The sequence below is a fragment of the Photinus pyralis genome, unplaced genomic scaffold, assembly GCF_008802855.1.
Source record: "Photinus pyralis isolate 1611_PpyrPB1 unplaced genomic scaffold, Ppyr1.3 Ppyr1.4_LG3a, whole genome shotgun sequence".
Classification (NCBI taxonomy): Eukaryota; Metazoa; Arthropoda; class Insecta; order Coleoptera; family Lampyridae; genus Photinus; species Photinus pyralis.
Window position 1 is genome coordinate 14456539 of NW_022170509.1, and position 14453 is coordinate 14470991.

Sequence of the window (14453 nt, forward strand, 5' to 3'; positions counted from 1 at the left end):
ATATTTAAATGAAATTTTTCATGGAGGAACCACAAATAAAGGTAAAACTAATGCCGAATCAAATAAGTTTGTTTTGCGCATGCGCAATTCTATCCGACTAAAAACACGCAAAACAATAATTTTTGCGCATGCCCAGACCCATATTCGTTATTTGTTAACCAATTCTTCCAAAATGTTAGGATGGGATTCTTCTTATAAACTGAAATTCAAGTAGCACTCTAACTCTAACACTCTAACTTTCTTATTTGTAGTCGGATTTTTACGAAATTTTAATAGAAGGTTGCACCTTACAAATGGGAAATGAAGGCAAGTGGAAATGTGCTTTTTGTAAATCGCGTACGATTACTTTTTTAACTTGTTCTGTCCTATGTGAGATTATAATTATAATGGCAGAGTACCTGCGTGGATCTCCTTATCGTCATTGCGTTTCTGTCATCTCAGTGGTAGCCACATGCCTCATTTATTTAATATATTTTTACTTTGTTTACCTATATATTTTATACAACAGTAAAAATTCGAACAAATGTATGTAGGTAACTAAATAAATAGAAATTATTACTTTCGTATACATAATAAATGTGATGATGCTTTCTTAACAAGATATGGTACTTAGTAGCATTAAGAACATTAAGAACAGGAGGAGAGAGGATCTACAAATTTATATTATGATTAGTATTTTGTAGGTCTATGCATTTCTACTTTCATTCAATATTTTTCCATTGCGCTATGGTTCTACAGCCGATCTGTTCCGAAGTCTAAATATCTCGAGATGTTTTGATGTCGAGGTTACCCCAGTGCTGAAATGTCCGTTTCTGAAGTGGACGAATTTACCTACTCTTTGTTAATTAATTGTACATTAGTAGTCTTACCTATATTTTTAATTGTTTATACCAATTACGTAACGTAATTGTAAAACAGTGTACCTTAATGTTAGTTACTGATCTAACCAAAATAGTCAATTGATCATGTAAATGTCTCTGGCCTTACAGGAGAGGTGCTTGCATCGCTGCATATCCAATGTTCTCCAAATTTTATTGCATATGCACATTATACAGACAACGGATAATTCAATTCCCAATTTATATGTTAAAGATCCGCTCTATATTCAAATGCTTGGAAAACACCGCTTTAAAAGAGTTTCGGGACACGAGCTTGTAGATTCTTGTATATTAAAAAATCCATCCTATGCAACAAACCGTGTGCGTAAGGTGTCATCCTCAAAAGCGTTAATTGTATTGGAAAAGCTAACACGGCGGCTACTTCTACGGTCTACTTCCTATAAAATCTTTGGCGTATAATTAGACTATTTACATTTTTTCACGTGTAATAAAATTTTAGGATATGTACGTGTACAGGAGCTTGATCAAAATTGAATTTCTATAAACCCAATAAATCAGAACGAAGAGATTTTCACTTTAATTTTAAACGAATCACTTTTTCTGTCGGTAGAATTTAGTTCGCTAAGTATGCAGAACTGAAACGATTGCGATCTTAATTATTCAATAATGAAAGGAATAGCGTTAATGTTAAGTAACGAAGACGCGGAAGCTCAACGAACCAGTTTCTGAAAGTGTATATAACCTCGATAATAGGCGTCCGATTCTTTAAAAAAAACATAAACAGCAATCAGTTATGGGTGAATTAAATGAAATTGCTAATAACCAGAACACATTCGCGAAAAGGAGGGATCCAAACTTATGGGGGACTAATTTTGGGGCTATCGCAACTAAGCCAGTCGTATAATTTTCTTACGTACGTGAGGATTAGTATTAGAATGAAGTATAAGGTGAGTTAGTGACTATTTTTAAATTCTACTTTCTAATTTTGTGTTAAACAATTGATTTTTATCGCAGATCAAATTATACACTCGTTGCTTTTTAATAATTTCAATTCTTTATTAGCATTAGGTATATACTATTTTTACAAATTAAAGGTGTTTCTCCAAAGGGATTTCATTAAAATAAAAATCAGGGGTTGAGAATTGTTGGTAATCGATCGGTGTGTGTACGCAGATTTGCACGTCTTAACCTACCACAAACTCAGTGGGTAGTTGTATTTACCTCCACATCCGCCAACATTTTGTCAGGTTCCTCGTCTAAATTTCAGCTGACACATTGGAAGCAAGCCCTACTTCTAAAGATATGTAGGTCAAGCGAAATGTCTAATTAGATATTTGGCATTAGCATAGTAGGTAGTTTGCATTCTGATTATGTGGAATAAAAAGTTAATGTGGCCACATCTTTATTGTTTTTATTTTGGACCCCATAATAATTCACTTTAATTTGAAGGATTTAAGTTATCAAATGCAATTATAGTCTAATACAGATGCCTATACATAAATCCACCAAAGCACTCATTTATCATTTCCGTTTAGAAATATTTTCATATATGAACGAATTGAAAATAATTTGGCATTTACTATGTGCAGCCATATTACGTATCTGATGGCTTTATTGTAATCTTGATTGGCGTAAATATGAACAATGGAAGCTCATTTTTATTGTAGTACGTTATAAATTATCATCCCTATTTCAAAAGTAAAAAATATTTGCAATTGCAAATGTGAATATTTCCAACCCAAATTGAACTGTCAGTTGCAGTGATAAAATTATACCATTTTTTTAGGTATCGATTTCTGGACTGCCCAAAAGTGTAGACAGTTTTAGCAATGGCCAGCTCGGAAACTCTAGAAGGTAAGATAAGGAATGCTTTTCGTGCAAATTAATGCTACGTCCGTTGAAGAAGTATAATTAAGACATGTTACACGCAAACTTATGATTATCAAAAAATAGATTCGATGCGGACAACTGCATCAACTCATTTATCACTGAAGGATCATAATAAGTGTGTCGCAGTTTCACTTGAGCATGGATTTAAATGTGATGGTTTTTCATTGTGTCGTGTATCATAAATCATCCTTTTATTCGGTTCCTGTATGTAACGTTCCTAAACGTAACCATTTTGTGTTCCGGGCATTTACAAGATTATAAGAAGTAAACACTTTAATTGCCAAGACATTTTGTGCGGAAGATTTGGTAAAAATGTGAAGATTTCCCATTAACAAACTCATCCTGATCTTTTTGTAACTCGCGATATTTGTCAAAAATGACAAATTGATCCCCATTTTGCAATATCGCGACGGAGCGGGTTTTTAAGATACCTTTCACTATTTACTTACCGTCCCATTTTGAATATGTATACAAATGTCCTGCTTTCTCCACCAAAATTCCATCTTCTAAGAGTTTTTCTCGCCGAGATTGTGAAGATAAACCTATTTCAAAGCCGGAAGAATGTAGATCAACCACTGAACCAAAAAGTTACGTGTCTACAATGAAATTCAGGTCCGACATGAAGATATTCAAGTCACGCTATAATTTTGTGCTCACTTTGTGCCAAATTTTGTCATATAATGCAAATTTTGTGCTCAAGCCGTAACGGAGATATTTAAAATTTTTATCTGTACTTGATGTTGTCCATTACCCATGTCATTTCCAAGGAACAATGTAACTGTATGCAACTGTTCAGCAAATGGCGGCGGTACAGTCTGGAACTCTAAAACAAAATATGGCCTACCGGTAAATTCCCTAGCGAAAGAAAAGTAATTGGTCACAGTTAAAGTGGCGGTTTTTATAGCGGGCAAATTCGGGATAACGGATAAAAACAATTTTCCCCTATGTAATTAAAAAACGGGTTACCTTGGAAAATTAATATCGCGGTCGGACAAAGGTCAATAAAACAGGCAAAAGATCAAACTTACTTCCGGCGCGTAGAACGCGAAAGGATAGATAGATCTAAAACGGTACGTAAAATGGCTAAAACAGATTTACGGACTTATTTACGGCAAGTAGAATGCAAAAAGATAGATTGATCCTTCCAAAATTGAGCGTTTTCTTATAAAAAAAACCCAATGTGGTAGAAGTGGAACAAGGAAATACGAAATCGAAACCAATCAATTCAGTTTTTAATTAATTACTCGGCTCCTGTTCGTGCTAAAATTCCCGAACATATGGAAATCTATTCGTTAATTAAGCGCGCACAATTTGACACCAAATCTCCTCGGTAGATGCTTCTTTACTGTAACTCATTTAATTAGTGTATGCTAATTATACATATTCAAAAGGCCAAACGGAAACTCATGGACTCCTTACATTTGACTTTATGTTAATTACACGTTTTTCGGCCACAAAGTCGAATGGCGGTTATCTCATTCTTGCAGGCACGCAGCCAACTGATAACGTACAAAACAACTAGCTTCGGAACTTGTTTTATCCTTGCTTTTTACTTATTATGGGGAACTAAAACGGCCTATAAACAATTAATGGCGCTGAAACCAAAAAATATTAATTGTCCATCATCTCCAGTACAAGACCATTCGGTGGTTACAAAAATAATTCTAAAATTCTAACAGGAACGGTTGTAGGCGGACTAATTAATTACGGTATCTCCTTATCTCCATGGTATCGCGGAAAGTTCTCAATGTTACGGTTTTCTATGTAACGAATGATCATGTTTGATTCCTCTGGTTTTTATTTGGTGCTCAGTCTTCTTCCCAAACCATTGTATACTAGTATACTCCCTGAGGCACGCGTTTATAATTCTATTAGTTAGGAATTTGGGCAGTCCCAGTAACAGAGTCAGAGTCAGAGGGGTGACTATTGCTTTATGCTTCACTTGGTCGAAGGCCTTCACTAGGTCTATCGCTAGGAGCCATATTTTGGTTCCTTACCTCCAGTCGTCTATAACCCTCCTGGTTGTGAATATGTGGTCTGCTGCCATTCCTTGGGGACCAAGTTCCTAGTCCTTTATTAGCCATTCTGAAGCGTTCAGTCTTCCTACTATCTCCATCATTTCTTCCAACGGGGGGGGGGGGGGTAGTGGCCAATACTCGTTCTCCTCCAATAGCTGGACCTGTGCTTCGTGTTCCTCCTTCAGAATCTTCTCCTATGCTGTCATTGGTACATTTTTTTTGGTTCCTCCTTGTTTCCTCCTTCTGTTTTTTTATGTGCTTATACATTTGCGCATTCTTCTCCATTGGGCTAAGCTTGGTGATGTTCTCTGCAAACTCAGCGAATTACTTAATCTCATGTTGTTCAAAGGCTCTGTTTTTCTCCTCCCTGGCCTCCCTTAGTTCTTTTTTTGCTTCGGGTTTGTGCGGGTTTTGCCCAAACCACTTCAGTGCTCTTCTGTGGTTGTCCAATTGTCCATAGCTTGCTTTCTGTTCGGAGACATGGTAGGCTTACGCTCCCCCTAATGTTTTCCCTGCTGCTTCTTTAAGCGTCTCGGCTATCCTGTTCCAAGATGGCCCCCCCTTCCCCATTTTGGTGCCTGATCCCGTCCTGCTCCTTTCTATACTCCTCCCTTTTCTTCTCTTTTAGACTGAAAAGACTGAATTTTGAAGGTTTGCTCACATACTGGTACTATTTGCGAAACATTTTGCGTGACACTGAGAGTCAAGAGTCATCAAGACACAGGCACTTTCTACCTTCACCACGAGTGCTGTATCACACTTTTGCATGTTTAGTAGTCTTGTCACTAACATGATCCAAAGAAACTCTATAAAAGGGGTTGCTTCCGCGATTTTGAATTTTGATTTTGAACAAAAAATACAAATGATCTTATCAAAGGCCCTACTGCTCTTGCCAGTTGAGTAAATTGAGTAATAGCAAATAGATTTAGCAAACAGTCGACAAATTCGAATGGTCGGCCGACCATCAGCACGTGTTAGAAACATCAGGTCGTATTTGCGCATTTTATAAAAAGGTTTATCTGGCCTTTCTGCTAAGCAGGGGCGGACTGGCACGGGGGGGGGCGGGTGGCGATTGCCACCTAGCCTGTAGATCATAATGAACCCGTTGGAAATGTATAAGTATGTGCTGTATTTAGTTTCTTGCACTATTAATAAATTATTAACACGTTTCTCTAATTGGAGTTGATGTTAGGTTGTTAAAAAATTCTGTTTTAATTGAAGTGTTTTACAATGAATTTATCATTTTTTGTCGTAGTATTTTGAAAGTGCTGAAATACAATGATAAGCGACGCACCTCGTGTGTATTGTATATTTTGTTACTTTTAATTATCAGCTGCAATTTAAAAAAAAACTGTATGGTAATTGATTTTCGAGAAAAGTGTACTTTAAAATGTTTTTGTGGTGCACCTCAGAGCTACCCCCCCTCCCCCCCGCCACCTTCATTACTACACTAATACTTTAATGGCCCGTAAGTACCCAGTCCGCCCCTGTGTATAACCTTTTTTTACCAAAAATCGACTGCACCAAAATTTCTCGGCAAAACACTTTTTCTTATTAATTTGGGCGCGTAGAATCCAAATCAATTCGTACTTTTTCGATCAGACTTCTCAATCAAAAGTTATAGACTAGAAACCAATTTCGAAAAAAATTCAAAGGGCTGTAACTTTTGAACTAGTAGCCCAATCTTGGAACTGTTTGAAATTATGGATTCTACAGGCCACATTCTATAAATATTTTTCCGGGTCGATCTGAGACAGTGTATATGATACGAACTTTTGTTATCTGGTTACGTAAGGAGAAATTTGATTGATTTCAAGATCAGCACGGGTTTTCGCCGATAAAAAACAACATGTGGTCAGTTTATTTTGAGGGCGGCTTTAATCAAATCTGGTTCTGATTGACTATTTATTTACGAAATCTTAAAGAGATTTTTAAGGTAGAAGTGATCCTTTAAATACGAGAACATACCCAAAAACGAGACTTTTTTTGCCGTTGCTTTTCGCCGTAGGAGGCTTTTCGCTTCCACCGTTCAAGAAGTCCCAAACTTAGTCATCAAATTCAGCTTGGTGTCACCAAAATTAAGTGTAATAGAAAAGAAATGAAGAAGCTGCTAGCGAGTGTTTACTTAATTCTTTGTGCGGTAAAACGACCAGATTTTTTGATTATAAGAAACTGTAAGCAATTCAGATTTCTTTAATTAATATTGTGTATCGATCGGTTGCATGTGTGGTATCTGTAAACAGGTCCTGAAAGCCTTTCTCTCTTTCACCATTTTCAATTTGTGTGTAGCCCAAATAAATGTATTTTTTTTGTCAATTAACAATATTTTGTTTAATCTAACCCTAAATTTTACAACCCAGGATTAGATTTCTCATGTTGAATTTGAAATTCGTGCGCAGTGTTATTCAAAATTTGTTTAAATAAGTCCTTCCACTTGTTGCATCCTTGGGATCTAAGGAAAACTATATAAATAAGTGCGTGGTTAAAAATGAAAGTGTACGAGTCCGGGCTTCTGGGCTTTTATTATATTGCAAAGCCTTACACGAAAGTAATTTGTAGTACCGAATTTGTGTCATTCGGTGTAGGCACTGAGTAGCGTCCGTAATTGATGTTACTGTTAAAGTAGGTTCAAGAAAGGAGATCTATAAGATTACATTTTGGATAAATCAGCTTTTGGCCCAAAATATAATCAACACGAGCAACGATTATTTTTATTACATACCATCACTTCATAATATATTAAGACACTTTTATTGCTCTATAAATAGGTGACATATAATTTTTATGTGAGTAATAAAAAAAGTAATTAAACTTCCACAATTAGATTTTTCATTAATACTTAACCTCAATTTATGTCATATTTATTGAATAGTGGATGAAAGACGTAAAAATCAATACATTTACGAGAGTCTTGCTACCAATATTAAGTGCTAAAACCTACATGGTAATCCATTTTCGGAACACTAAATCGAAATGTCTTCATTAAGCAAAATAAACCCGATTAATCACCCCTTATTAATTTTGAGAGGTTGAGAGTGTGCTAGAGGATATGGTACAAATTTTATTTAAATAATTGCAGTACGTGCATTGTCTTTAACGTTGTCTAAAATTCATCTATAAGTGCTAATGGATGAAAGTTGTCATTTCTAAAAGCTTACACTTTTCGCATTGTCTTTGTGGAAAGTTAAAGAAGAAAAGTGAAGAGGCCTCAACAAACGTAAAAGTGCGGACCAAGCGTGCAAGAAATTTAAAGAAAAGAGGCGTAAATAAACAAATGGTCGAAAGTACTAGTGTATGGACTGTATGAATGTGATTGTTTGCTATCTTCTTGGTGTAAGAGGGATGTTGAAAAAATATCGAAACTAATGATTAACGTGTTTATTGCTTAAAAATACAAATAAAGTAAATTATTGATTCCTAAATCTTGATTTGGTCAATCGATACGGCATATGTATTAGATCTGGAATAAATACAACAATATGAAAAATATGAGCAAAGTAACTTACTTTCGAAGTATGTTCAATAAGCAGTCGAAGGCGAGTGCGAACTTAAGATGGCGTCACCTGAAAGAACCACTCGCGCGTGGGTCCCTAGGGCAATTAGGCGAAAAGTACGATCAATCGCGCGTAAAACAGTAAACAGTTTTAATGAGTAACCCAAGATTTTGTGCGTTTTGAGTGGGTGATAAAGTAAATAAACTAAATCGCGAAGAAAGACCTAGGAGTTTACGTTTGGAAAAGTTTACCATCGGTACTTAAACGTTAGAGTTTCCAGGTAGTCAGGAGGACCGAATTGCGCGATACAAATGTTTCTTTCGGTGCTATTAATAAAATTAATTAATTAAACAAATATAGCAAACGAGCTCCTGGGTATGGCTATAGCATGTGCAAAACCAAATTTTAAACCTGATGTTAGTTTTGCTTTTATTTAAAGTGTATATGTATGAAATTTCATTTAATTGCTTCCATAAATAAGAAAGTTGGCACTGCACATCCTACACAAAACCAAATTTGGAAAATGGCGCTACATTTGCTTTTATTCCAAGTGGCTATGTATCAAATTTCATTTAAATCCCTCCATAAATAAGAAAGTTGGCACTGCGCATGCGCAAAACCAAATTTTGAAACTGGCGTTAAATTTACTTTTATTCCAAGTGGCTATGTATCAAATTTCATTTAAATACCTTCATAAATAAGAAAGTTTGCAATTCGGTCTGTAAATGGTCGAGATGCGCAAAGGGCACTGTGAATGCTGATCGATTAGGTTCAACTTTTGGAATTGTGTTTTATATGGCTAAAGCTATGCGCATATTGAATTTCATGCAATTCGGTTCATAACTAACGGAGATGTCAAAAGGGCCTACTTTATTTTTTGGGCTACATTGCCAATTTACGAACTCCGATCTACCAATTTGATAAAGAATCCACCTGCCAAATTTCATCGTAATCGGTCCATTCGTTTATGAGTTATCGTGCTAACGGACGGACGGACGGACGGACGGACAGACACCGCAAAATTATAAACTAGCTAGGAGCTCGTTAATAAACCACATCCCAAAATGAAAGTTAATACGATTGTACGAACGGAAATAAATCAAGGCTAAACGTGTAGATTAACCTTCACTCAAAAAAAGAGACTGCCCTCCGTAAAAATCTCGCATCAAGTTACACCAATGAAGGACTCAAATCAATTTCTGTCACTTTAACCCATCACAAATACCTACGACAGCCTAGACGTTCACTGCCACATCTGTTGATGTTGATGCAAAATTTCCATAAAAAATTACCCATCCCGTCACGAGAAAGGAGTTCCACAAAGACGGGCTTAAAAGAATTTCTATACAAATTGGATATTAGACATCTTATGGATTCGGCCGTTAAATTTTAAAATTATATTGTATGCGATTTGTTGTTTTGTTGAAAGGTAATAGTTATTTACATAAGTCAGGAAAATGATACATTATTAGCAAATATTGACGTGCGAGGCCCCTTTGGGGCCGAGTACTTTAAGTTCCGAGTCCTGTAATGACATTTTACTGACGCGTTTTGTATTAAATTTTACCAGAAATCGTCTTTTAATACACAATTTCAAATTTTATATATAGCTTTTGATTGATGTCAATCTGTCAGTGATGACAGGAGTCATTATAGACATTTGGAAATGTCAAAAATGCGGCCGGTAAAGTGACAAGCGGCAGGAAACGTAGTGTGCTCTGCCTCTGTCATAGAAACTAAAATTTCCTGACAGAAAGTAGGCATGAAAATGAAGGTTTCAGGACGATTTTGGGTAAATTTAATTAATGAAGATCATGGTTGGTTTCAAAAAATAGATTCTAAGATCCCAATGAATTTGTAAAAGAGGGGTCATAGCCTCAATTTTTTTTTCAAATCCAGGGAAAATAAACACCGCATATTTGTATAATTTTAACCTATCTGGAGTGCGCATAGCACTAAGAACACATTTGTGTAGAGTTATAATTTGCAACTTTGAGTTCTATATGTCTCATAATGTTTGTTAAACAACTCTAAACAGCAAGGAAACATTCCGTGCCTGCATTCTAGAATCGAGTGATATACAGAAGTACGACTGCATTAAGCCTCTTCTTATACTATTTTTAATGGGCAGCATAAGAGGTTTGTAACATATTAAAACAGTGCACCGACCATATAATTGTAGATTCCTTGAAAATATTGAAAGGAGAAATAGCATAGGGATCTAAACGTTAAATAAAAATAAAGGACTACATCATATATGTAGATTTGTGAAAAATCCTGCTATTCCCAGATATTATGGAATATTCAAATAAAATTCAGAAAATCTCTAAATCGTATACTGAAAGGAACTCAAATATTTCCTTTAGGCCAATAAAAAACATTAAAGTGTACATAGACTATTATTAAATTCCAGGAATAGAACAGGAACATAGTTTAATTCACATCTTAATGAAATTCTTTCGAGTTTAAAACTTTGTTAATTTATAATGCGGTCAGCACAGCACTTTTTAGAAAGGAACTAATCGAAGTTTGTGCAGCAATTTACGATTAATACAAATGTAATTTTAATGCATTATTTCTGTAGCAAATGTAGACTATACCTACTTTTGTTAGATATGACCTTCTCTTTGTATGGGTTTGTTATAAGAAAGTATGCTATATCGTGCAGCATCACTTTGGTAAAGATGTGAACATTTTTGAAAGATTCTACACCGCCTGGAACGGGTAAGCATAAAATCACCCTTTCTTTTGGTAACTAAGAGCAAAACTTAAAAAGGATCACGCACAGTAAATTGCTCCCCAATTCAAGTCCTTAATACATGTGTGCGTTTCCTGCGCCAAATCAGTGTACGAAAATAGAGGGATATAGTATAAAAACTACTCTTTCAAAATAATAAAACGTCTCCTTACTGATGAAGAGAATGACAAACTATGACTTGGCCCAGGTCGATGTTTCTCGGGAAAAACTCGTGCAAGTGCACAATTGAAACAGTCTATCACACTTGATAGATGTCTTCTAATGAAAATTATTATGGCACGCATTTATTTCGAAACTAAAACAAATAAAACCAGTTGCCATATTCTTGACAGAACAGCTTCCTAGCTCGAAGCAAATATTTAACAAAAAAGACTTTTCTGACAGTTTTACATCCTTTTTGCCTACTATATACTGCCAACAGTCATATTAATTTGCTGTATCTGCCGTTTCATTACTAAACACTAAATTGTTCAAATTCCCACAGGAAAATTTTGGTTGAAAAAATTGAAAATTGCTTTGTTTTGGATTCCTTCTATTGTTTTGGACATCTTTTTTTTAACACAGGACTCAACGCATTTTTCCTCTGCGTTCTAGACGCACTTTCCATCAAGCTAGCGAACATTTTTTAAGGATCTTTTAAAAAGTTCCCCAAATCGCGAAATTCGCATCGCTTTTGCATCTTTTTCGTGTGCTCTTTTTTAAAAAATGTTCTGTAATTGTTTCCCTTAGAACAGTAACTTCGCGACACCGGCAATGCCTCATGGAGACCGCCAGTTCTCGTCAGATCACCGACGTTAAGCAACGTCGGGCGAGGCCCGTATTTGGATGGGTGACGGCTTGGTAACAACCCTCTTTTTTTAATTTTGCTGATGTTTGTCCATTGATCTTATTTATTTTTTTTTAATGGCACAAGGCATCATAATATAATTAATAATTGTAATTCCTAATTAGAATTAATTTAATTTTGGCGCAAAAAAATTTTAGTTTTTTAACTTTGACATTTTTTTTGTTTTTTGTAATAAAACCTGGCACAGTTGTTATAGGTTGTACATAGAAAAATAAGGTCTTTCGAATACTCTAATAAAAATTAGGTTGCTTTTTGAAAAAAAAAGTTCAATGCCGTTGCGGTGCTCCTGTTTTTTCAAAAATTTGGCTCGTTGTTTTCCATTTCCGTATGCCTTATGTACATATCCGAAATTTGAACCGAATCCGTCGAGCCGTTACCTCGGAAAATTGCCAACAATCGCACATACATACAGACGGGAAATATTTCTTTGAAAGTTGCTTAAAATTATGTAAAACGTCGACATTTGATGGCATTTTGACATTTTCAAAAAACGGTGTTCGCAATAGCTATCCTGGCTCTTAGGAAGCTTGATTTCACACAAAAAACTTCGCTACGGCATACGTCTAGCTCCAACCGTTTATAAACAATCAGCGTGTATGTCTTCCGCAATACTTTGGGTACATGGTTTGATTAAGCGCTACGACAACCCCTGCAGACACATTGATTTATTGATTTATTGATGAAATTTGCTTGCTCAACTACAGGTTTTACCCCAATTACTGTTAAGCAGTACATACATTTACATTTAAGTAAGTAAATGAAATATAACTCAAATATTATTCATAAAGGGTTGAAGATAGACATATGCCGTCGGGGAGTTTTGGAATCTTCTACAGTAGGTGATCGCGATCAATTTGCTCGTATGGTTTTTCCGAAGAATTAGCTGGTTGTAGCAAATCCAAGAGTAAGAGTTAGTTTCGCCCTTCCTTTAGCTGTGCCTTATAGTTGCAATGACTTGGCGAATAAACGCAAATCAACATGGCTATGATGGCGATGCATCCATCCCTCCTAATGAATTTCTTTTTTTGTCCCCTATCTCATTCAGTGAAAATCCAATATGGCGTCCATAAGAAAAATAGGCAAGTGGAAATCCGGAAATAGATTCTGATTTTCCGAAAAAAAGTACCCATAGAAGGTGCTACGAGAACCATCCTTTCCGATCGTTGAAAATGGGGAAGTAGGGAAAACGAAAACAAAATTTGACAGTTTTTCGATAATATCTCGATTATTTCCAAAGATTTTTTTTCAAAAAATTCAATGCGCTTTTTAATTCACCGTTACGGATATCCCAATGGTTAGCCACGAATTTGAACCAACCTATACTTATCTGTTACACCCTGTGTATATGATTTGTTTTTGGACATCCCTGTAAAATTCTGTTATCGTTATTAAAGAATATAATATGCTTCTAAAGGGTACGGTATTCAGGGGCGCCAACCTGTTTGAGGGGTTATCGATACATAAAAGAAAACATATTAACATTCAATTGGAGTTACAATTAACTTTGGTTTCTTTAAATTCAGTATTTATTTTTCGGGAGCGAAATTCTTTAGGTTGAAATGTTTTTTTATGAAATCACACTTTTTGTTTCCGTCTAGTACCAAGAAAATATGTAAACTACGCCATGCGAGCGTTTTATAATAATTAGTTTCAAGATAAGCACGTGTTATCGCCGACTTGAGCAGATGTTCGTTTGGACGACGCATTAGTTTGTTAAGGAAAAGAAGGTGAAATTTAAAAATAAAGGGAAATCGTTTTTAATAGAAGAGGAAGACGTTAATCATAGTTTCTTGGTGGTTGGCGTTTGAAACGTAGCCGTTTGGTTTGTTGTATTGCCGTATTTTAGCGTATTTAAAGAGACAGTCTGTTTTATTTAATTGTAAAGTTGTGTAGAAGAGAATGTTTAAAGAATTTTCTTTACGTCGTGATAAAAGTAAACGTGAGGCCGATATAGGGGGAGAGGGAGGCGTGTTTTCACGTTTACGAATAAGTTCAGTCGGAGTGCTGTGGTAATCGAGCATTTGTAGCTGAAAAGAAACCTTTCTTTAAGGGTGCGATTGGGAATTTTAAATTTCAATTGTTCCCGCTTTTATGCATTTCATTTATGGAGAAAAACGCAAAATTTTCATGACTCCTGAATATTTGAATTTTTATGCCATACTGAATAACGTTATGGAATGGCTCTCGAAACCCCTAACTCCAATGGTTATGACCTATCCAAAGGGGGGCGCCTAAACTCTGAACATACCCCTAGATTTTCAATAACTCTTTTCCCTTCCTTGTACTCAAAGAAGTCCCTATGGCTATCTCGTGTGCTTAAGAGAATCCTGCTTTGAATTTGATTGTTTTTGTAATTAACGTATTTAATTAAATTTCAAAACCCCTATTTCTTGTGCTTTATTTATGTTGGCCGATCCTTAGAGCGACACACACACACACCCTCACATGCTCGAACAACTTGTTTCCCAATACAACGTAGATCCTACCACTAGAGAGGTTTGTTACTTAACGATCACGTGCTATGAGTTTCAGTTAGTTTCGGCGGGAGTTTTCATTTTGCTTTTGGTTTTTGTTGCGCAGTCGTTTGTCGTTCATCACTTTGGTGTT

At 35.8% G+C, this 14453-nt stretch overlaps 1 protein-coding gene across 2 annotated transcripts in view; it reads left to right on the forward strand.

Annotated features, from left to right (window-relative positions):
- The first annotated feature begins 1523 nt into the window (after positions 1–1523).
- Positions 1524–14453, forward strand: part of LOC116166224 (neprilysin-4-like) — a 95270-nt gene continuing 82340 nt past the window's right edge. For both annotated transcript variants that reach the window (XM_031481089.1, XM_031481090.1), the window contains exons 1-2: positions 1524–1786; positions 2626–2693. In XM_031481089.1, coding sequence (XP_031336949.1) covers positions 1646–1786; positions 2626–2693 — 209 coding nt within the window. In that variant the 5' untranslated portion in view covers positions 1524–1645. The remainder of the gene's footprint in view (positions 1787–2625; positions 2694–14453) is intronic.